This window comes from Sparus aurata, chromosome 12 (genome assembly GCF_900880675.1).
Source record: "Sparus aurata chromosome 12, fSpaAur1.1, whole genome shotgun sequence".
In the NCBI taxonomy this organism is placed as follows: Eukaryota; Metazoa; Chordata; class Actinopteri; order Spariformes; family Sparidae; genus Sparus; species Sparus aurata.
In genome coordinates this window covers 6,332,297-6,356,167 of record NC_044198.1, presented here as the reverse complement: position 1 = coordinate 6,356,167, position 23,871 = coordinate 6,332,297, and the positions used below count along the sequence as shown (strand labels likewise).

The following is a 23,871-nucleotide window of genomic DNA, read 5'->3' as shown; positions in this document are numbered from 1 at the left end:
CGTTTTAGAAAGACAATCAAAGGCACTGTTCTGACAAAACAGCCTTTTTTTTTCACGGTGAAACCCTGAAATACCCTTCTGAATAACGGCTTTTAAACTTTGTGCCAGAAGAGTGCCTCAGCTCTCTTCCTTTCTATCTATTTTTTTTAACTTCAATGCTCCCTACCAAAGAACGCATTCATCGCATTTTGTTTGAACTTCACAGGACCGCGGTCCCTTTGTTTCTTCCTTTGATTTAGTAGATTCCAAAAGAGTCCGTGAGGATGTTTCGTCATGAGTGAATTAAACAAGACGACTGCAGTGCTGTAAGAAAACACTTATAAAGACAGAGACTCTTTCCCTTGGTCGAAAAATCTGTAATCATATCAGTGAGAAAAAATATAAAAAGCCCACATAGAAAGACAAATAAAATGGTGTTGTCTGTTGTATTGAAATGGTAATTTGAGGCGAAGACATTATTAATGAATTTCCATTGTCTCGGACAGTTGGAGATCATCATGTCTCTGCTGGGTCTGGTGTGTCCTCCTCTGTTCGAGACCATCGCTGAGCTGGAGGACTACCATCCTCGAATCGCCCTCAAGTGGCAGCTGGGACGCATCTTCGCCCTGTTCCTGGGAAACCTCTACACCTTTCTGTTCGCCCTGTTTGACGAGGTCAACACCAAGGTATGTCAGCAGTGAGTGAGTGTGTGTGTGTGTTTGTGTGTGTGTGTATATGTGAGTGCTCTTCCTAAACTGATCAGCTTGAACAGTTATTCAGACAATCTTGGCCCAATGTTGGTCTTTAATGACTCTTTTAAACAAGCTTCCTGGCCTTTGTTTTGCCCTTCTTGTGGCGTCAGGATGTCGATACTCTAGTTCCAACCTTGGGCCATTATGTCAAGGTTGCACACAAAATATCTCACACGTTTTGAACTCTTCGAACTCATGTGACCCCCAAGATCGATGTTTTACCCTGAGGTTACATTTTTCTAGCCCTACTTCTGCATTGTAGGGTGTAATGAATACTGTATCCACTGGGGGTCTCTAGCAAAACATTGCTATGGAATACGAATCAAGCTTACAGTCTCTCAATCAACCATGTCTCATTTTTGTAGCACCATGAATATTTGATATTTATGTGAGAAAGTGTAGGACTGAGGTAATGTTTAGACCTGCATTGTTTTGTTTTCTGGCTCTGGAAGACTTAGCTTTTGACGGATGATTCAGCAGACAACCACCATAAAAAAGACAATTCTGTACTTTGGTGTCTTCGGTATAAACTTGTGTCACTGCAGACTGATTCACGTCTTTGTGTACTGCAGCTGGAAGAAGAGGAGTCCATTAAGAACGCCTCCATCTGGGCCATGAAGGAGTACTACGCCAACTACACACGCCTGCTCAACGACACAGAGTCCACCCCGCCCCCCATGGACCCCTCTGATGTCATCAGAGGACCCTGCTGGGAGACCGCCGTTGGCGTAGTACTGAAAATGAAAAAAATTATTAACTTCTTTATACAACACATTTTAGACAAATACTTCTAATGATTGACAAAGTAACATAATTTTGTATTGCATCTTATCTTGTATACCACTCCTGTTATACTATGAGGTTTAATGAGAAGAAATAACACAATCTCCTCCTGTCATTTGATCCATCTTTGCAAATCCACATCTCCGTCTCATCTTGTTCTTGCACTTCTCTAAAGCCACGGAATAATCTGCCAAAGAGTAATTCTCAAACTCCTGGTGAAGATTTAAATATTCTAAAACAAGATAATCCTTTATTGATCCCCCAGAGGGGACATTATGGTGTTACGGCAGCGCAAGGACAGAATGAGGACAGATGAATAAATAGAGAAAACAATAATTAAGTAATCAATAAATAAGAACATATTACTTGGATTTTAAGATTAAAGCTGTGATTGTGGTTTAAAGAGTCAGTCTTATAGGCTGCCAAAATAGGGTTACTTTCTGTCAAAATGTTTGAGCTGCCTTATATGAACGATGAGAGATGTCATGCTGCTTTGACAAAACCTCTATGTCCTCATTTCACCCTCCTGAATGTGTGTTGTTCCAGGAGTTTGTGAAGCTGACCGTCTCGGACATCCAGGTGTCCTACCTGACCATCCTGATTGGTGACTTCGCCAGAGCCGTCATCGTTCGCTTCCTCAACTACTGCTGGTGCTGGGACCTGGAGGCTGGCTTTGTAAGTACGGCAGCTGAAGAATGTTGTGATACAATGAATTCATTTAAGTGGTTTTCTCAGGGTGTGCCTAAAGACGATTCAGTAGCTCAGTAAGAGATTGAGAGAGTAGCTCAGAGTATCTCCACCATATTTGTGGGCACTGTTGTTTGCATGCATTGTGAGGAGCAACAGGCCTTGACCAAATGGAAATTAATTGATGTGATGATTTCCAATAGCAGTGGACAATGTACATTTGGCAAAATGTCCATATATGTGTGGACAAGGCCTTAGTATTATTTCAGTGTCCCATTAAGCAATCAAACTTTGACATAAACCAGCATAAAAAATATCAGAACCTTTAAACTGATGCATCTTAATGGAATTTAGACATCATAATTACCCTACATCTGTGATTTATTACTCAAACATGTTGAAACGTCTTTAGTTAGGAGGACATATTGAGACATTGTAAGTGTTCCACATGCTGGTATTATTTAAGTATACATTACTGTTTGATTTTGACATTGTGAGGTGTTGAAATAAAACAAAAACTGTGCATTTGAATGAAACTAATTAATGGAAGAAGCAAAGCAACAACAACAACTGACCTTTTTTTTACTTTCTAATGTACCAGATTAATTATTAACTTTTACCATGGTTCAGTCCAATTATTGTTAGCATGCATACACACTAAACTAAGAATATTGTAAACAATATTCCTGCCGCATGTTAGCATTATGTAGTATGTTCCCATGCTAACATTAGCATTTAGCTCAAAGCACTGCTGTCTAGCCTCACAGAACTGCTAGCATGGCTGAGTGTAGACTATGTGGTTTTATAATTTTGTTAGAGTGTAGCCAGTCTGTTAAAAATGTTGTTGATGTGATGTCATTATTCTTTTTGTCGCAGTCCAAGCCCACTTATTAATGCCAACCTGAAATCCACTGCTTTATATTCTGATCTTGTTATCTTGAATAAGTTTAAACTGCCGGTTAAACTCTATAATTAGTCAAGCTTTCGATGAATACAAAGTAATCTCTGTCTCTGTTCATTTTAGCCTTCCTATGGAGAGTTTGACATCAGTGGTAACGTGCTTGGATTGGTCTTCAATCAAGGGATGATCTGGTAAAAGCTTTAATACATGCACTGCACAGTTGCCAGTGTGTTAATGTGTCTGAGTTTATATGCATGGGTGTGTGTGTGTGTGTGTGTGTGTGTGTCGCTGCATGCGTATCCAGTATCACTGAGTGGATAAATGACATCAATATCAGGGATAGGGTGAGTGTTTGGGGTTCAGGTTGCAGTGGAGCCACTCTGCGTGCATTATCACTTCACTTTGAATGACCATCAACATGTGTTACACGTCGTAGTAGGTTACATCTCATTATGTCACATCTCCTCACTGTGTTGCATTGCACAGTTTTTATAATCATTGTTATCATTTTCATCATATTTTGAACATTGATATTCGATAAAAGATACAGTCTGTTACATTGTATAATATTTTTATGTTAGATTCGACACAATAAACAATAATGATACACTCTGCTGCGTTACATATTGTTATGGTTTATATATTATTTAATGTTTCCTCTGACATCACCCTCAAATGTCATACAGCTGTGTTCCAGGTTGCAAGTCAAATAGAATAAGGAAATCAGACAAATCGTTATCATTTCACTGAAAAGAAAATTGATATTTCAAAATCAAAAAAGTCATGTCGTGTGTTCAGGATGGGTGCGTTTTACGCTCCTGGGCTGGTCGGCATCAACGTGCTCCGCCTCCTCAGCTCCATGTACTATCAGTGTTGGGCCGTGATGGCCACCAACGTGCCCCACGAGAGAGTCTTCAAGGCCTCCAAGTCCAACAACTTCTACATGGGTCTGCTGCTCCTCATCCTCTTCCTCAGCCTGTTACCTGTCGTTTATACCATCATGACCCTGCCGCCTTCATTCGACTGCGGACCCTTCAGGTAACAACACATACAGAAAAGACATAACAGAATATTGAGTTATAGAAGTCTGTTAGAAATAGAAATGCGTGTGTGTGTAAATACATAAACACACACACACACACTTGGACCAATGCTGATGTTTGCAGTGGGAAGCCGAAGATGTTTGATGTGATCATGGAGACGATAGAATTGGACCTACCAGCCTTCCTGGGGACGCTCTTCAGCTACGCAGCCAACCCAGGCCTCATCATACCAGCTGTCCTGCTCATGGTGTGAGTGGATATCATGGACACACACACACACTCACCCACACATACACACAACACACACACACACACACACACACACACAACCCTGTTATACAATTACTCAAGAACTTAAGAGCACTTTATCTGAGTACAATTGTGAGTTTAGTGAGCAGTTAGAGGGCAGGTTCCATTTTTGATTCAATTTTATAACACTAAATAAAATAATGAAATAAATAAGTCATAACGTATTATTGTAAATCAAAATAAAACTTAATGGATCCCTGAGAAGAAATTCACAAGCAACCCAGCAGATAGAATATGTAAAAGAGTTTAACCACCTTTATCAGCTTCAACATTAAAGTGATGCAACAATATGTAAAAATGTTCAATACATAACTTTCACTGGTGTAGTTCTACACTGTGTGATTACACAAAGGGATAGCTGTTGTTGATGTTGTCGAGTGTGTGCCTTTTCAGCCACTGAAAAACCAAATCCTGTCATTTCTCCTTCACAGACTGGCCATCTACTATCTGAACTCGGTGTCTGAGGCCTACCAAAACTCAAACATGGAGCTGAAGAAGAAGATGCAGATGGTAAGTCGAGAATGGAGATAAAAGTGGTGTGCTCTACACCATCTGCACCGTTACAAAACTGTACTGAATACTGAGTACTTTTTTAAACAGGTCGCAACAGCAAAACTAATGTCGTCCCCATCAACTACACAAGCAAATGTTAAACAAATATTTACCTGCTAAACATCAGCATCTTCTCATTGTCATTGTGAGCACATTAGCATGCTGACGTTAGCGTTTAGCTTAGGGGAGCATAGGTGAGCTGCTTCTCCTACACATGTCGAGATCTGCAGTGTTTTCCCCTGTTTGGGTTAAATACTTGACTAAAGGTGCAGTTTAAATGAGTCTGGTGATATTCTATATGAACTGTTGTGACTGACAGTATTGTATGTGTATCGCAAGCTTGATAGCTCTTATGCGTCCGTGCCTTAGAGCTTCATTGTTGTCCAAAACCATTTAAAAACACCAGATGTGTTTATTAATCCACAGTCCCCAAAAATACAATTTTGTCCTGTTGGCTTGAAACTACAGCACCCAGCTGTTTTTAGGAAATTACTGAGTCTTTGAAAACTTATGATCTGTGGTGGGGTTTTTAGGTCTTTACATAGGAACCACATCATCAGCTGTAGCCTGTACATACCTTCCTGACCAATCTTCAATATGAAGAACAACACATTTAACAGAACTATTTTCTCCGTCTTCCTAAATGTGGCTCAATCCCCCCCCTCTTCCTCCCTCTGTCCGTTTAGGCTCGGGATGAAGAGAAGAACCGGAGGAACAACACGGACAGCACAAACCAAGTCATGAAAGACTTGGAGGACCTGCTGCCAAACAGGTCCCTCGCCCCCCCTGCTCCACCCGAGCCTGGTCAGTTCACTCCTCAACAGTTATGCAGTTATGTGAAATGTCTGTAAAGTGAAATGTTACTGAATGCCTGTAATTAATTTTTTCAATTTTGGAAAGAAATGTTGTGTCTGTGAATCTATTACTAATCCAAAGGTTTTAATGTCTTCACTGTCTCTGTCTAAACAGAAAAGGGACCAGAGCAGGAAGCAAAGCCGACTAAGATGAAGCCCGGGTCCGCTGGTAAAGGTGTAAACCTGCAGAAAGATGTGGCTCTGGCATCGCCTAATCCCAACGTCCGAGGGCCGGTGAACCGGGCCCCAGGGCCTAGGGGACCTGGAGGAATGCCGGGTCCAGGGCCAGGTCCAGGCCCGGGTCCAGGCCGCGGCCGAGGCCGAGGCCGTGGGAGAGGGCCTCCTCCAAGATAACAGTGTTTAGAAAAATCACATTCCTGAAGGCTCACTGCATCTCCTCATTTCATAGCAGGAGACACAAAAATGAGGTGTTTAGATTTCAGGTATAAAGACCTTCATCAGGTCTCCATATTTCCCTCCTGACATCAGCAACAACAAAATGACAGCTTTATAGACTGTAAACTACAGCACTGTTACACAGCTCAGCTTGGTCTTGACTACCTTATGATTCATGAAGGAAGGTTGTGTTGTTGATCCATGTTCCTGCCCGGTTGAGTAAAGGTGGGCAGGTACTGTGCATTTTCATTCATCCTGTATGTTAATTCTTATGGATTTTCTATGACTGAGACATATGTGCCTCAGGCTGTCTTGCTTTCTCTTACACGACTTTGTAATTTATGATATCATTCTGAATAAAGTTTAAAATCTTTTCATAACGTCTTTGTAGCAGCCCAGTTCATATGCATATATATTTGTTATTGCATTTTATCCTAAATATGTGGAAATATTCAAATTTCAACTTCCCTTCTCCTCAAAAGCGCTAGGAACATGGCTACATTAAGCAGCCTGGCTACTGTCCGAAGCAAAAGAACACCAAAAGAATACCAACTGGACCGAGAAACCCTGATCTCAGCACTACGAAACAGGAGAGTAGACACCTGGTTGTATTAATAAGTAGGCAGGTTTTGTTACCTGCTGATCTAACAGAAAGAATACCGGTTTTGAACCAACCTCGAATCCCCGTGGGAAAGTGAAACACATCTGCACAGAATCTGAAACCAGCACTCTCCATCCCCATAGAGTGGATGCCCGTCCGTTCACTCTTGTTTTCACTCAGTTTCTTCCGCTTTCCCTCTCTACCTTCTTTGCCTCCTCCATCGGCTGTGTTATTTTGTTTTGCAATGTAGAGGTTCCACAGTTATTCTAGTGTTTCCACCGTGACCCGGGGATCGATACCAGAAAAATACATGCCCTCTTTCTGTTTTTGTTGCGCCATGACACACTTCCGAGTAAGTTTCGAGTAAAAGTCAAACCCGGTGGCAGGCATAACATAGTAAAAGCAAGGTTTATACGGAACCAATCTTTACTTGGAGGGTGTAATTTTGTAGCAGCCACCACACTGCCATCAGTTTTTACTTCAGGAGTATGCTGGTAGCTGCTAATATATTTTGGAGCCAGAAGCCTGGCCAGACAAGAGGAGCGGGTTACAGTTTTATGGTAAGGTCACTTAAACTTGTAGTCTTCAGCTCCAACTACTACCGACTCGAGTGACATAACTTAATCAATTAATCAGCCTTCGTACAGCTCAGTCTTTCAAAAAAAACAACTTTATTTAACACATGCAGCAGTACTTCCTGGTCTGTAAAATCAGTTTGGTTCCTTTTTCATTTACAGTGTGCAAGTGCTCTGAAGTTATAGTGTACCAGTACATTACATACCAATACATATATGTAGGTACGAAGGAACGATGTGTAAAAACAAGAGGGTAACAATTAAGAATTTTACAAAGAATCTATACTATAGTTATTTTCAACGGTACCTATTCTATTATTACAGGGTATGTATGCAGTATGTAGCTCAAGAGAAAAATGCGGGACATCAACTTTGGTCATGTATTTGTGTCAAAAAACAAAACAACAATGTGGCGCCTACTCCGCCTGCTCCTTTAAAATACGAACTACAGTCAGCTTCATCTTAGTCGTCAGTGTTTCCTGCATGTCTGTGTGAGCGCCGTGTTGTTTGATTAAAGGGTGAAGCGCTTACAAATTTAGAATTCTGTAAGAGTCACCCAACCAGTCAGAAGGGACCGAACCTCTGTCACTGTCACCTCGCAGGAATGCTGCCTCTGAGAGGTGGCAGACGATTGGCTGATCCCCTGCAGGTGAGAAACACACCTGCCCGGAAAATCGTCTGCGCAGAGATGGGTGGAGACGCGGCAGGGCGAGTTAAATACTGTGACTAACGCCTGAGATCTGCACAGTTGGGTGGAAAGACGGTCTCCTTCAGCACAGGTGAGTTTTTTTTTTTTCTTTCAGTGTTTGAATATGAAGAAGAAGATCTAATGAAACCATTTTAACACTCTTGATTTCTGTTTCCTCTTTTACTCTAGAGATTTAGTGTCTGGTTTTAATCTACCAGCCAAGTAAAACATGTCCTTCTTCAAAAAATTCTTCAAAAATGTCATCCATGACAGAGACCCTGAAGATGACACCGTCAAAGTGAGTATCAGATCATCACGAAGAGAATACACCTGTCGGCTTAAACATATAATGTAACAGTTTTGTAATTTAAACTGAAATCTGACGAGCTGAATGACCTCACACAAAGAACACTAACAGCTAGGAGAAGTCAAGGAGAGGCTTTTTGTCAGTGCTTAGTATTTGGATTTCATATGCTTTTATTATGTCGAGGTAAAACGATTTACTGACGGTGATAAAACTGGAATGAATCAAAAATCCTCCTCCAAACTGACGATGATCCACAGCCAGGAATTGAGGTATTAAAACATGTGTTCTGGCTGTAGGTGAAGGGGAAGCCGAAACCCAAGTATTACGGAACAGTTGCACCATACCCGAACTTCAATGCCAGCAGTGATGCTTCAGTTCTCCAGACCGCCATCAATAGTAAAGGTGAGTGTGCTCACTTATGTTTCATCTTATAAATGAACTCATGCTTGGTTGAGCTGTATGTTTGAGCAGATGGTGTACAATTTAAACAATTCTGCAAATTCTGCAAGCTGCTCCTTTGGTTTTTGTTTCCTTCAGTATACTTACGAGATAAAGAGTCAAATCTCGATTTTAAGGCTCCATCTTTTGTGACCTAGAGACCATGCTCTAATGCGTTAAAGTAAGTAAGGTGAAGCATCTTGTCTTCCTCACAGATGTGGAAGAGGACGTGATCATTTCCGTCCTGGCGAAGAGAAGCAACGAGCAGAGACAGAAGATAAAAGTAGTTTACGAAGCATCTGCCGGCGAGGTGAGTAATGCTCTTCTCATGAGGACAGAGTCACATCTGGTCAGGGCAGCAACAAGCAGAGAACCAGCCAAAAACTGCAGAAAGTCAAAGTCTGTAGTAGTCTTTGAAACGTGTGATGTCCAGCAGACCCTCCCCTCAGCTCACTATGTAAATGGTTTTGAGCATTTACAGATTTGCAACTCAAATGAGGACCAACGTTGTGACAGCAACAAGCCATTCAGTCCAGGTCATCTGCAGTAGAATTAAAGCTGCTGATGTAAATTCAGTTCCTAACACACTGATAGTTGAACTACATACCTGTTTCATTTGTGATCAAAGCTGCATTTGAGCAGGTCATAGATGAACATTTCACTGATTTAAATAAATCAACGAAGAGATATATCAAGCAAGTCCTGGGAAATGAAGGGAAATTCAAATAGCAATTATCCTGTCATAACTACTTGTGTGAACAGGGACCACTGTGGACACAAGTGGACGCAAAATACCATACAAGTCTTTCTAAAAAGCCGCTAGGTGTTATCGTCACATCATCAAAACACTCTCTCACACACACGCACACATGTAATGCAGTCTTAGTCTGTTTTCAATTGCAAAGATACAATCGTGTGGCCGCTCCACGTGTGTTGCAGAGGCTGGATGAAGCTCTGGAGTCGGCTCTCAGGTCAGATTTAGAGGACGTCACTCTGGCTCTGATCATGGCGCCCGCTCACTTTGATGCCTACCTGCTCAGGAAGGCCACAAAGGTAAATCATTTTCTGTATTCCCAAAATGCCAAATGCGTTGTTACTGTCCATTTCACAGTGTGGAATTGCTCTGGCTTTTTTGTTCTCTTTTTTTTTTCTTTTTTTCTTTCCGTTTTTCTTAATTTACAAGGTTTTTTTATTTGAGGTTTCGGCTGCTGGCCTTCTTAACTACATAAGTAGAGGATGAGATGAGTAAACTGCTGTGAACTCGCACACCTTGTCAACCGATTCTTCAATGAGAACGGCTCTCACTCCACTGAGGCCCAACAATCTCGTTTCATGCGCACTTATAAAGACCTGATTTTTATTCAGCAAGATCAATGCTTTTTTTCCCTGACAAATGAACAAAAAAGTCTATTTCGCAATGTTAGATAAAGAGAGAAAAAAAATCCATGGACCCACACATATGTTAATGGGATCTCTTCTGGGCCGAGACCCATCCTCCATCCAAGTTTGTTGGAAATCTTTTTAGTAGTTTTTGTTTAATTCTGCTGACCAACCAACCGCACAGACACGCAGACATGGGTGACAACCTAATCTACTTGGCAGCACTGTAGTGTTTAGGTACCAAGCTGCTCAGATTTATCCTGCCAATATAGGGATTGCACCGTCTTCCCTCTGGTCTCTTGTGTCAAGCCTTTGCTTTTCTTTAGACTTAGTTGTAATAAATCACCATAGATGTAGAATAGACATGCACATTGAGACTATGTCTGTCGTATGAAATGTGCTTGATAAATAAACATGGCACAGTACAATGCATAGATTCAAATATTTGTATGTAATAATAGTTCGATCACTAATATTTGTATTGCTTGTATAACACTTAGCTTGTAATGAAGTTTAAGAGTCCTATAAAACAAATGCTGCCTTTTACATTGTTGTATTAGCATGTCCTCTTTCCCAACAGGGTCTGGGCACACATGAAGACATCCTGGTGGAGGTTCTGGCAACACGATCAAACCAACAGATTGTAGAGATCAAGAGGGTCTTCAAAGAAGGTTTGACCTGCATCTGCTCTGTTACTTGTCGGTAAAAAAAGCTGAGCTCTGAGTTCGTGAAGGTTTTTTAAAAACATTGTATGTAACGTCTCAGGTATTTGCCTGACACCCTTTGCCGTCTGCAACACACACCGCAGTAAACAACACTGAATTTCTAGATAATACAGCACTGTAATCACCCCATTATGAGGACAATAAGCCCTTTAAACTGCAGCTGTTGCCACTGCAGTCTCACTTTGGAATGCTCTCTGTCCCTCAGAGTACGGAGAGGAGCTGGAGGACATTATTAAGGATGAAACCAGCGGGGACTTCACCACGGCCCTTCTGGCCCTGTTGAAAGCGAACAAAGCTGAGAGCACCGAGGTCGACAATGACCTGGCCCGAAGGGACGCCGAGGTGATATCATGAAAATAATCATTTGAAGGATAATATTTTGTCTTACAGTCAAACAAAACTAAATCAAATATGTACTGATGACGACAAATACGTTGTTTCAAACAGCTGGGCACTGCAGTTTTTAGCAGTCCTTACTCAAACAGGAATAAACTGTGCATCTATAAGGGGACTATTAATAGCGGGGAATTAATAACATTTAGAGTTCTAGTGATTATTTACAGTACAAGGTGTGTGGCACATTGATTTATTTGAATAGTTTTATGGGCAGCAATGGAGCTCTCTGGCACAGAGGAGTAAATTATGTCAAGCTTGGCTACACACAGAATTCTTGTGGGATTAATTGTTGACAATAGGAAAAATATAGAACATCACTAATCCTTCAGTTGAAAAGGCTGAAGAGAACAGTATTAACTGGCGTGTTACTGTTGTGTCCCTTTAGACTCTGTTTGAGGCAGGTGAGAACACCAAGGGAATCAACATCTCGGCCTTCATCGACATCCTGACGACACGCAGCGGGCCGCAACTCAAGAAGAGTGAGTGCTTGAAATGTGTGAACGCCTCGGCTGTTAGGTTTGACTCATAAGAGGCTGAAACAGCCAAAACCTTCACCTCGAAGTGAGCGCAAAAACCCGGACAAACAGGTGGAACCACAGTCCTGCATGTAACCGGTGGAACACACCCAGCAGTGTAGAAACAATACAGAGTAAAGTCAGCCTGATTTCTCTAATAATTCTAAGGAGTCCATGGTTTTCTCATCATAAGGTTATAAAAAAAACTGTTGTAGCCTTCTTTATGTACAGCTGTTGTCATTTGATTTTTTTTTTTGGTTCAGCTCGCTGGTAATTTGGTCACTAAGCAATGATTTCATACTTTGACTACAATAGTATTTATAGAGATCTCTGCTTTGTGTCTGACACAGGGCCCATGTAACCATAAACACCTGTCATTTGTCTGTTTACCTGCCAGCATTCCAGCAATATGCATGTGTCAGTGATGTCACACTACCTAAAGCCCTGGACATGGAGCTGAGGGGAGACATTGAAGACTGTCTCATCGACATTGGTGAGGAGAATTTCATTATTTCCAGGTCGTCAAGAACAGACTGAAAGGCTCTGAACACCCTTTATCTCAATTGGCTTCTCACTATGAGAGGGTCATCATGAACTAAAACACGTTTCGACAGAGTTAGAAGAGTATTTGGGTTAAAAAAAAAAAAAAAGAAGTTACGCATCTTTGTACACCAATCAGGACTCAGCAGCATATACAGTAAATAACATTTGTGGGTTGTTGGCTAGTTTGCCAGACATCTCTCAATCAAATCTTATCAAACCACATCCTCATTGTCCTAAAGTGGTGATCTCTTTATATATAATAACCAACCACTTGTTGCACATCAGTGGCCCAGTTATTGAAAAACATACGCTAAAGTGCCCTCCTGGGAGCCAAAACATGCGCTAAAGTGCCCTCCTGGGAGCCAAAACAAGCACTAAAGTGCCCTCCTGGGAGCCAAAACATGCGCTAAAGTGCCCTCCTGGGAGCCAAAACAAGCACTAAAGTCCCCTTCTTTTCGCCCCTGCCCTTCAAAAAGTCAGTGCACGCCACTGTTGCACATCTAGTAATAAATATGTAATATTATACAGGAATACTTAAGGTTTGAAACCCTGTATTAATGGGTTTTAAGGGTGCAGTGAGTAGGATTAAGTAGCATTAAGCAGTGAGGTTGCAGATTCCAACCAACTGAATACCCCTCCAATCACCCTATCCCTCTGAGTGTGTGGGAGAAGCTAGGCCATCACTTAGGCCTTATTTACAGTCTTCATCTCTGTGGAAGAGGCCAGGCTTCCTTTTTAGATATAAACGGCTCATTCAAAGGTAACAAAAAGACAACACATATTAGTTCTAGGTGATTATACACTAATGAATCCCTAAAATGTTGAATATTATATACCATTTTTCTGTTAGTCGATCCTCCTGAACCTACACACTAGACCGTTAAAGAACCTAGTTGACATTGATAAGGGCTGACTGTTCATTCACAGTGTTCCCATGTTCATCAGCCAGCAGTCGAAAAAAGTGTCTGACAAAATGAGAAACACGCTGGAGATTTAGCTATTGTGAGCCCGAAATAAATAAACTGTTTGTCCTGAGGGTGGAGCAAGATAAAAGTCATAAAATATAGTTTGGCTTATTTACTGTCAAGTTTTAATCTTGCAACATGTGGTATCCGGGCAGGAGGAAGGGTTTCCATAAAGAATCAACACAGGGAGTGCAAAAAAACCTCAAATGCACTAATCAATTATTTCCAGCTGAACAAGCGCAAGTGAAGAGGAATGCATGAAACAACGTATTTGAACACTAGGTAGACCAAAACCCAATGACACTGTCTGCACATTTAATCTGCAACATGTGGCGCGAGGCCATCACGACCTCACACACTTTGAGCTCGGGGACCGTCTGAAACCTTGTATGGACTGCTTTAGCCCCAAGATAAAACTTCACAAGATGAACCATAACACAGGATTAAACACAGAAACGCTGTTAGCTGTCACACTAAGCAACATCTGGACGGTGCATACTTTCACTGATGATGTTTCTGTGTCTCTTGATGTTCAGTGAAATGTGCCTGGAACACGCCGGCCTTCTTCGCTGAGAAGCTTCATCTGGCTATGAATGTATGTATTATGATTCTCTCCTACCAGTTTTTGTATTTTTTCAGTGTGTATATATTAGAGTGTGTGTGTGTGCTTATGTGTGTGTGACTTTATCACAGAAGTTCTCTGCTCAGGGAAATTTTCATTTTCTGTTTTGCAGATATGACCAAAACATAATCTTTGCCCACAACAGCTGTTTTAACTCCAGATAAACTTGATGGAAAATTTATCATGGATGTCTTAATAGATTTCGTACCTTTCTCTCCAATGCTGGCTTTGTAATTTGGTTGAAACAGTCCAAATCTCATTGAAATAATGTGTCTGACTTTGCTAATCACAAATGTTACATTTCAAAGCTCTGGCCACCATAAACATTGTCAGCTTCTGGAATGCATTGTTTAATTATAGTTATTGGTTATGCAACCATCCATACGCAGATGTAGACTGTGGCGACGGTATAACCTTCATACAAATACTGAAGGAGGACAGTTTAATTAAACACGGCGTGCAGTGATCGAGCCTCTGCTATGTTCTCACAGCGCCACGGCACCTGTGAGGAGACACTGATCAGGGTGATGGTGAGCCGCTCTGAGGTCGACCTGAAGAGGATCTTGGAGGAATACAGGGCCATGTACGATGTCAGCCTACAGGAGGACATACTGGTAAACTAAAATACCAATGAAGTGCTCAGACTTTTACTTCCACTAAATGTTCACACATTCAGTGCAGAAACAAATGACAACATAGTATCTCAGCTGACCACATCTTTGTCTCGGTTTCACAGAAGGAAACTAAGGGACATTATCGGGACATCCTGCTTGGACTGTGTGGACCGCACTGAAATTCAGTTGGAACAACGTTATCGGAAATCGAGGCAGGCCTGTCTGCCAGATGCTACTGAAATATCACACTGTTCAAAATTGTTATGACTAACATGACTAACATCTTATTGACTTGATGTTATCCCACCAACAATAACAACCAGAGCATAACCCTGTTCTAACAAGAATATGTTGATCATGTAAAATAAGCTTTTTCACATTGTCAGGAACAATGTTTTCCTTTGTTGACATAAATAATATCAAAAGTTTAATCTCAACGATGCAGAAGACACAAAAGATGATGAGAATTTTAAAAAAAAAAGGAAGATATATTAAATATTTTCATGAATGCTCATCGTGTGATATTAGTTCATAAAATGTTAGTGTGGTCCTGGTTCTTTACTTTGTCCTCATTCAAATCTATAGGTCCATTTTAACATACATGATGAGGATCAATGATGAGGTCGCCTCATTGATTGCAAACACAGGAAAACAAGTGATTAAAAAAAACCTCCTGTGAGACCACGTGAGGAATAAAAACATATACAGCTTCCTTCTGTTGTTTGATGTTTCTTCGCCTGCTTTCATGTTTTTGTTTTTTTTGTTTTTTACAGTGATAATCTTTCTGTCCACTTGTTTACTCAGCTGTAGCCTAATTCACAGCATTGTTACTGTTTAATCATAACCCACTCAGTTAACTAATTTTGAAAAAGATATAAAGGAGAGGGGAGAGGAGGAAACTGAAGCAGGAGGGGAGGGGAAATAGAAACAAATGGCAATGACAAAAAAAAAAACCTCATACAAGCAGGACAGCAGGAAATTGATTTAACTTGAAATAGATCCAACAACATATCCCATGAGTATGTGACAATGAGCCTCTGTCAAGACTGGACTAAGTGAATAAAATAAGCTTCAAATTACAGAATATTAGACAATTTATTGAAAATTATAGCCTCCTTGAGATGTAATTTTTAAGATAAATATGATATATCTTGAAATATCTCCAAAATTCCATCTCAAAGTAGTCTGTAATTTTTGACAAATTGTATGAGTGTCAAATTAAATTAAAAAGGTAATAATTTCACAAATGCACACACACGCACCCACACAAATATATATATATATATATATATATATATATATATATATATATATATATATATATATATATATATATATATATATATATACTGGCTTCCACACCTAGAGTAAAATATGGACAGATGACGAACCGATTAACATGGTTAAAAAAATTACTTTGAAAAATGAGAGATGGTAAAGCGATGTTCAGTAATTGAAATGTAAAATTTTACACACAAGTCCATGAGAATATACTTTACATGTTGCTACCTGCAGCAGAAAGTAATTTATGTCTGGTCTGATATCTCCACAAAACCATCTTCGTCATCATCAGGCAACCCCCACTGCGCATGAGCAACGCTGACGAATACACGCACGTGACGTGGACTGTTTACCGTGTCCGGAAGTGCTCTGGCTTTTGAGCCAGCTTGGATGTTTTATTCTTTAACTACGGACTCCAGCTGTTATTGTCGTAAAGTTGGTCTTTAAATTGTTTACTATCTTACTCTAACGAAGCGACCTCATGTGTTCTTTTGACGTACGCCCTACACAGAGGAAGTGTCGAAGCTAAGAACTTTAGATAAGATCTAACTGGCATGCCAGATGCTAGCTAGCTTGCTGGTTAAGAGGCTAACCAAGCTTCCAGCTGAATGTAGGTTTAAGCCTGTGTACAGTTTATTTAAACAGGTTTAGTTAAGTTAAAACGAAAGAATGAGCCTGGTCACGTCCCTCACCGGTAAATGGGCTGCGGTTTGATTTCACCACTCAGGTATCAGTTATGTTTAGGATATTGGGGATGTAAATACTGCGACTGGAGTTAAACCGTTGGACTTTGAGAGCCTGAAATGGAAGACAAATACAGCAGCAACGTTCTCTCAGGGGGGAAACTGGGCATGGTGGAAGTGCCCAATTCTAGGTATGTGTCTGTTGTCAAGCTCCTGTTCAACGCACCCAACTGCTTTCAGTAATTGCTTGTCTGTTGTTGCCATTAAGACAAATCACTGTGGCTGTAGTCCATATAGTAACGTTTGTTCATCTCACCTCACAACTGCAACTGAAACTAGGTTAGGTTTTTCATCTAATGATTCATCTCAGTAGACCGCGTGTACTGCTGTGTAGTCTATAAATTACTAAATTCTGAGGTGACATCAATGAGGTGTTTCTTGTGTCTGAACTCAAAATATATTAGGTTAACAAAATCCAAAAGATAATGTTTTGAATGTTTTCCATTATTGCATGATAGATAACTTAAATAATCAATGAATTATCACATTTGTTAGTGAATGATTTCCTGTTGTTCAGTCAATTAATGGGCAGATTTTTTAAAGCACGTATTTGGTGTAATGATGCAAAAATTGTGCAAATTCTCTATTTCAGTCATAAACCTTTATATAGGACAGTTTTTTTGGTATCACCCACTTCTACTAATACCTGTCCTGTGTCCTTTTCCTCCTCAGGTTAACCAGATACATAGTTTTACTGGTTGTCACGAAGATCCTCAAGGCTCTTGGGATCTTTGAATCTTACGATATCCTAAAGGTTGTTCACATTGTCCAGTTCATCTTTATACTAAAATTAGGGTAAGTTGTACTCCGTGTTGCTCTGTATTTTTTGATTTATGCATTACGACAAGATGCTGACGGTGATCCTCTTCCTTCCTCAGGAGTGCTGTTATTCTGCTTTTCTTTCAAAAGCCTTTCTCCTCTGGGAAAGTCATCTCAAAAAGACAGGTTTGTTGGAAATCATTACAGAAAAATGTGTTGGTTTTTTTCACGTTTTTCTTCGTTGTTCATAACTTCACCTATCATCTCTCCTTCATTTGACATAACAGTAGCAGGCACGTGCTGTAAATGTTCGTCAAATCTTTTACCTACCTGTGCCCTTGTATTTTCTTGAGTTAAAGGTAACTCTTTCATGAATGACATTGGTATAAAACTTAAGTGTGAACCTGCCATAATAATGTATCTGTTGTCTTTTTACATCTGCTTTCTTTGTAGTGGATAAAGTTATTAAAGCATGCTGTTTTCAGCTGTGTCATCTCCCTCCTGGGCTTCTTTGGTCTGACTCTTTGTGGACCTCTAAGGTAAAATGTCACTATAAATGTGTGTTCGAGTGTGTTTTCTTCATAGTAGGGCAACAATACTGTATACAAGCGTGTATGTTAGCATAACCATGTGGTTTAACCTTTGTGTGTCTTGTGTGTACACTCTGTTGCGTTCAGGGTGTGATTTAAATTGGACTCTTGTGTTTCACAGGACGTTGTTGCTTTTTGAGCACAGCGATGTGGTGGTCATTGCTCTCCTCGGTGTCCTGTTTACAAGTTCTGGAGGAGGACCATCGAAGGTAGGAGTCCACAAATTCATCATGATAGATGTGATTTGACTGTGATGTTTCAGTGAAAATGAAAACTGTGATGGAAATTTTTTTATTCCAACTAGTGATGACTCGCATTTCAATCACAGTATCTTTCAAAAATAGTCATGCAATTGTACTCATCTTGTACTCAGATCTCAATAACTCTTGTGAGTACAAAATTGTCATAGTTGGTAGTAATCATGGCCACAACCCTGAAGAAAAGACTCGAATTATCCTGTAATTCATCGTCAAGTAGAACATAACTTGTGGTCAGATGGAGGCTAAGAGTTCAATATTCAGGGTTCGTACGGGTGCTTGAAATCCTTAAAGTGCTTGAATTTCAATGTTGTGTTTTCAAGGTCTGAAAAGTGCTTGGATTTTAGTTTAAGTGCTTGAAAGTGCTTGACATTATAACTCTGTGGTCTTGGCAACGTTGGGATCAGACTGGATAATTTGCTTATTACAAGGAGAAATAAAATCAGTGTGTGTGTGTATCGTCACACATGCAGCCTGGTAGCAATAGAGAAGGATGGCTGAGGAGAAGGTGAATTTGATGCAGTTTGAACTGATAACACGTTTAATATTAAACTTTGAAGAATAAGCGAACAGCTTATAAAAGTTTATGTCAAAAAAGAAAATTACAGGGCGATCTCAGGTCTCTCTTTGTCTTGGTGCAAGTGTACCTGAAGAACGCAAAGTGGCTTCCCTTTTTTTGGAAAAAACTTTGTGTTCTCCTTTAATTTCTAAAGTTTTTGCTATTATGAAACATCTTTTTAGATGTTGACAGTGTAATACAATGTACACAATTGTGATAAAAAGTGAAAAAAATAATCATGAGTATATTCCTGTAGATATGTATTTTACCCCAGCGATAAGGTGCTGGAAAATGTTGTAAATGACCCTTAAAGGTGCTTGAAAAGTGCTTGAATTTGACCTTGAAAAATGTGTACGAACCCTGAATATTGTAAGGAAAGTAACTGAAACATTTAAAGTAATCATAACAAGAAAGAGAAAGTGACACTGCCTTATCTGCTGCATTTTTTTGCCCATGTGTCACTTTGACCCTGCTTCAAATGAAATGAGTAGGTTCACTGCCTCAGAGTATAATATCACTGTGGTAGAAGCATGTAATTAAAATGTCTGTCGGTTTGTTTGTGACTTTGTGCAGACCAGAGGCGCTGCTTTATTCATCATCGCTGTGATCTGCCTCCTCCTCTTTGACAACGATGATCTCATGGCAAAGATGGCCGAGCACCGTATCCTTTCCGTCGTATGAAAGACAGCAAGTTTCAGCTGTGTTCACAGTGGGTGACCTGATCTGCTTGTTGTTTTGCATCATCATATTTCTATGTTTGTACTGAGTTTCCCCTCAACTCGTCTTCTAACCAGCTGAGGGACATCATGACAGTGCACTCACTCATTTCCTCTACACCGCTATTGCATTTTTAGGAGTTGCAGACCACAAAGTAAGCAAAGCTCGGGTCAGACATTAAATTTTAGACTCAGGGCTGCTTACATAAGCATAGTTAAGTATTGGTTTCGCCTTCTAAATGAATTTCCTCTCTCTGTCTGCCTGTCCTTCCAATCAGGGCGGTGTTGTGCTGCTGGTGGTCTCCCTCTGCCTGAAGGTGGGCTTCCACACAGCCTCCAGGAAACTATCAGTGGAAATTGGTGGTGCAAAACGCCTTTATGCCCTTGACAACCTGGTTTCTTCTATGGTGCTGCTGCCCTGGGTCATAGTGCTCTCAGCAACCACAGAAGTAAGGATTGCAGGATTGCAAGACCCAAGACATCTACGTCATGTCACTAAGATGATTTATTTGTCCTCCTCACTGACAGTTTTTTCCACCCTGTCTGAACACCAGAGTAAAGTAGAATCATGGTCGTCCCTCGTCCTGCCGTTCGGGATGATCGTCTTCTCAGTAATGATCCTGGAGTTTTACGTCGACGCCATCTGCAGCGCGAAGATGGAGACGCCGAGGTGTGCCCGCTACGGCGCCATCGCCCTCTTCCTCAGTGCCTTGTTGCTTGCCAACTTCTGGACCCATCCACTGACCGACCAGCTGCGCTCCATGAGCAAACCGCCCCAGCAGGTCAGCACGGAGCACGTGCTCTCTGGGGGAGTGATAGTCAGTGCTGTCTTCTTCATCATGTGTAAGTAGGAGCTGTGGGAAGAGTTTTATAATGATTCCATGGACATAATTTAAAAGCTACTTCAGATAATCACACCTCTTTGAATCAAAAAGTACCGTGCAGTCATTTTTATAGGCAAGTCCAGCACTGGCCAAGACTTTATTATATTGAATTTTTTGTTTTTGTACCTCTTTAGTTTAAGTTAAAAGTGTTAAGTCAAATGTGTATTTACTTATTCTTTACTTTGGTAGCATTTTCATTTTAAGTAAAAATGAAATGGTAGACGGTAAGATATATTTTCAAGTTTGATTTGTCCTCATGTCCCTTCTCTCTCTCTCTCTCTGCAGCCTCCAGTATTCTCTCGTCTCCCTCGAAGAAAGGTCAGCAGGGCACCTTGGTGGGTTACTCACCCGAAGGGACCCCTCTGTACAACTTCATGGGTGACGCCCTGCAGCACACGTCGCAGTCCCTCCCACGGTTCATCAAAGATTCCCTTAAACAGATCCTGGAGGAATATGACTCCCGACAGATCTTCTACTTCCTGTGTCTTAACCTGGTACGTACAGCGTCAAGAGAAAAGTTACAACTGCGCGTCACATGAAGGATCAGAGACAGAACTGTGGCAGTGCTGCAAAAAAAGTTGTTTTGCCAGATACATTTACAGATGACATTTTCTGATTTTAAATGAAGCGCTTTGTGAATAAAATACAAAAATAACAGAAAGCACAGCGTATATTATTAGAGGTACAGTAACGGGTACAGGCAGCTTTGAGACATATGGACATGGAAATGATTATGACTCTGACTTTTCCTCTTGGGAGTGGTGTGTAGAGTTGAATTTGTCTGATATTGCGAGTTGATGTACAGCTTGTTTCTCTGCTTGTTTCAGGCTTTCACCTTTGTGGAGCTGTTTTATGGTGTTTGGACCAACAGTCTGGGACTGATCTCAGACGGCTTCCACATGCTGTTTGACTGCTCGGCTTTAGTCCTTGGCTTGTTCGCTGCCCTCATGACCCGCTGGAAAGCTACCAGGATCTTCTCCTATGGGTAAACTCTCTGTGAAAGAACAGGCTTTGCTTTTGGAACACTTTTGAGCCTTGGACATTCAGCTAGATGTTTGGGAACTGACTCTTGTTCTTTTGCAGGTATGGTCGTGTTGAAATCCTTTCTGGCTTCATCAACGGCCTGTTCCTGATGGTCATCGCTTTCTTTGTCTTTGTGGAGTCAGTCACCCGCTTGTTGGATCCTCCCAATATAAACACAGACATGCTGACTGTGAGTAAACTACATCTACCACTTGATGTAAAGGCTTTTGACTGAATGTCAAAACATGTTGTTTTACTTTAGTAACATTTGTCTGGTGTTTCCTAATCCTGTTTTTGCCTTTGTCGTTTAATATTAAGTATGCTAAAAGTCCTCGAAGTCTTTCCCAGACACTTATAGTATATTCGCCAACATTAAACAGCCTAACATTGCACATGATGTGGGTTATTTAAGTATTATTATTCTTATTACAAAAGCTTTCTGTAGAGAAAAGAATTATCTTCTTTTTTCTTGAATATAAAATATATATACACACATCAACATATATACACTTTAATGTCGATTTTATAAATTATGGTCCCATTCAGGGGAAAACAGATGTTAAAGCAGGGTATGCTTTAGGACATGCTACTTGATTCACAAGTCACTACCACGGCATGTCCTTGGGTTCTTAGTCAGATCCCATCAGGATATCCTGCCCAGCTCCACTGTCTCATCCAAACATGAGCTCTGAGGCTTGAGGCTTCAGCAAGGTGGTCCACAAACCAACGGGTGATTGCTAGGTGGTTTATACTTGGTCTAAACTCTGGGTGTTGTTTCTGTCTCCTGCAGCCGGTGTCTGTCGGAGGTTTACTGGTCAACCTGGTGGGAATCTGCGCTTTCAGTCACGCTCACTCACACGGCGGTAAAAGCTGCTCGTCCAGTGACCACGGTCACTCACACCACGGCCACTCCCACAGCGAGCACAGCCACGGAGGTCACGGCCACTCTCATGGTGGACATGGACACGGGCACGGCGGACACGGGCATGGCGGACACGGGCACTCCCATGGCTCCGGGGGTGGAGGCATGAACGCTAACATGAGAGGTGTGTGTTTCCAATGAGGCACTAAAAAAAGAACTTCATGAAAAGGAGGTTGTAGCCAGACAAAATGCTAATGTTTTTTTTCTTTTCTTCCAGGTGTTTACCTCCATGTCCTGGCTGACACGTTGGGCAGCGTGGGGGTGATCATCTCCACCATCCTCATCCGTCAGTTCGGCTGGTTGATCGCCGACCCCATTTGCTCGCTCTTCATCGCCACGCTCATTTTCCTCAGCGTCATCCCTTTGCTGAAGGACGCCTGTGAGGTTCTTCTGCTACGAACTCCCCCAGAAAATGAGAAGGACCTGAACAGTGCGCTGGAAAAGGTGAGTCGCACATGATAAGGACAAAGTTACTGCAAATTTAACTGTTTTGAGTGCCGTTTGTTTGTTGCAGGGTATCTTTAGATGCCACAGATGAATGACATTTCGTAGAAAACATCAAAAAAGGAAACATTGGCAGTACAAAATTTGTATTACAAAAAAAGTTATATTGACACAACCAAAGCTGAAAACAAGCACCAACCTGAGCTGATGTCAGCTTTCATAGCTAATGTACTGGAAAAAGGTTTCTTGTTTTAGAAGCTAACAAGTGTTATAATGTTGGTGTTTCCTTTTTCAGTTTAGGTCTTGTTTTCATTGACACATTTTAAGCATTTTCACTATTTTCTGTTCTGTGCAGTGGTTCACTATAATGTATAAGAATATTTTTAACTTTCCACTTAGTTGAACAAGAAAAATCTCCTATTTCCTTGAAATAAATGACAGCATGTTCAAATAGAGTTAACCAGATCACTCCCCTTAACCAAAGGTTTACTCATTCAACTAAATCTAAATCTTTATTGCCCCGTCAGCAGATGTTTAAAAAATACTTTTCCTGGTGTTAAACTTTCAGATCGAGAAGATTGAAGGAGTTTTGTCGTACAGAGACCCTCATTTCTGGAGACATTCGGCCAACATGATCGCGGGGACCATCCACCTCCAGATCATGTCAGATGTGGTGGAGCAGAGGATCATACAGCAGGTAAAATGAAGAGTCAGACGGAAGTTTGATTGCAGACTCTGAAGGACTGACTTCATCACACCACCTAACAACACTAATCTATAATCTGTTTCTTCATTCATTGACTTTGCTTTTTAAAATTTCCGTAGATTCATGTAATTTTGAGTCAGTGTATTCGACAGTTCTGACTGGTCTGTGACTGGTGCTTCCCTGATTCATAGGTGACGGCCATTTTGAAAGACGCGGGGGTGAATAATCTGTCGGTGCAGGTGGAGAAGGAGGCGTACTTCCAGCACATGTCTGGCCTCAGCACCGGGTTTCAGGAGGTTCTGGCAATGACGCAGCAGATGGAGACCATGAAATACCTGAAAGACGGGACGTGTATTATGTAA

At 41.0% G+C, this 23,871-nt stretch overlaps 3 protein-coding genes and 1 long non-coding RNA gene across 4 annotated transcripts in view; 3 read left to right on the top strand and 1 right to left on the bottom strand.

The window, feature by feature from the left end:
* Positions 1-6,581, top strand: part of tmc2a (transmembrane channel-like 2a) — a 13,131-nt gene extending 6,550 nt beyond the window's left edge. Inside the window, exons 12-20 of the mRNA XM_030435915.1 lie at positions 486-665; positions 1,304-1,462; positions 2,061-2,189; positions 3,226-3,293; positions 3,901-4,140; positions 4,269-4,394; positions 4,886-4,964; positions 5,693-5,810; positions 5,976-6,581. Of these exons, the coding sequence (XP_030291775.1) occupies positions 486-665; positions 1,304-1,462; positions 2,061-2,189; positions 3,226-3,293; positions 3,901-4,140; positions 4,269-4,394; positions 4,886-4,964; positions 5,693-5,810; positions 5,976-6,214 (1,338 nt within the window). The 3' untranslated portion in view covers positions 6,215-6,581. The remainder of the gene's footprint in view (positions 1-485; positions 666-1,303; positions 1,463-2,060; positions 2,190-3,225; positions 3,294-3,900; positions 4,141-4,268; positions 4,395-4,885; positions 4,965-5,692; positions 5,811-5,975) is intronic.
* On the bottom strand, positions 4,013-16,250 carry LOC115592788 (uncharacterized). The gene is made up of 3 exons (XR_003986220.1): positions 16,135-16,250; positions 4,322-4,383; positions 4,013-4,134 (listed from the first exon to the last, which is right to left on the bottom strand). It is a non-coding gene; the product is annotated as an uncharacterized LOC115592788 (long non-coding RNA).
* Positions 8,127-15,337, top strand: LOC115592787 (annexin A1-like). Its single transcript, XM_030435918.1, has 12 exons — positions 8,127-8,211; positions 8,310-8,418; positions 8,724-8,829; positions 9,081-9,175; positions 9,805-9,918; positions 10,826-10,916; positions 11,176-11,312; positions 11,752-11,845; positions 12,279-12,374; positions 13,926-13,984; positions 14,503-14,625; positions 14,748-15,337. The coding sequence occupies exons 2-12, from the start codon at positions 8,350-8,352 to the stop codon at positions 14,802-14,804; spliced, it is 1,041 nt and encodes a 346-aa protein (XP_030291778.1). The 5' UTR covers positions 8,127-8,211; positions 8,310-8,349; the 3' UTR covers positions 14,805-15,337.
* On the top strand, positions 16,221-23,871 carry slc30a5 (solute carrier family 30 member 5). Its single transcript, XM_030435916.1, has 16 exons — positions 16,221-16,780; positions 17,322-17,444; positions 17,528-17,594; positions 17,862-17,947; positions 18,120-18,207; positions 19,388-19,475; positions 19,609-19,685; positions 19,809-19,979; positions 20,085-20,373; positions 20,700-20,908; positions 21,242-21,399; positions 21,498-21,627; positions 22,228-22,483; positions 22,577-22,803; positions 23,372-23,500; positions 23,701-23,871. The coding sequence occupies exons 1-16, from the start codon at positions 16,710-16,712 to the stop codon at positions 23,869-23,871; spliced, it is 2,340 nt and encodes a 779-aa protein (XP_030291776.1). The 5' UTR covers positions 16,221-16,709.

What these genes read in the sequence shown, in the direction of transcription:
- LOC115592787 (XM_030435918.1), top strand. Translation starts at nt 8,350, where the DNA reads ATGTCCTTCTTCAAAAAATTCTTCAAAAATGTCATCCATGACAGAGAC. An exon ending in ACGAAGCATCTGCCGGCGAG is followed by an intron (nt 9,176 to 9,804) that starts GTGAGTAATGCT and finishes CGTGTGTTGCAG; the next exon opens with AGGCTGGATGAAGCTCTGGA. An exon ending in AGCTTCATCTGGCTATGAAT is followed by an intron (nt 13,985 to 14,502) that starts GTATGTATTATG and finishes ATGTTCTCACAG; the next exon opens with CGCCACGGCACCTGTGAGGA.
- slc30a5 (XM_030435916.1), top strand. Translation starts at nt 16,710, where the DNA reads ATGGAAGACAAATACAGCAGCAACGTTCTCTCAGGGGGGAAACTGGGC. An exon ending in GTGGAAGTGCCCAATTCTAG is followed by an intron (nt 16,781 to 17,321) that starts GTATGTGTCTGT and finishes TTTCCTCCTCAG; the next exon opens with GTTAACCAGATACATAGTTT. An exon ending in CATGAACGCTAACATGAGAG is followed by an intron (nt 22,484 to 22,576) that starts GTGTGTGTTTCC and finishes CTTTTCTTCCAG; the next exon opens with GTGTTTACCTCCATGTCCTG.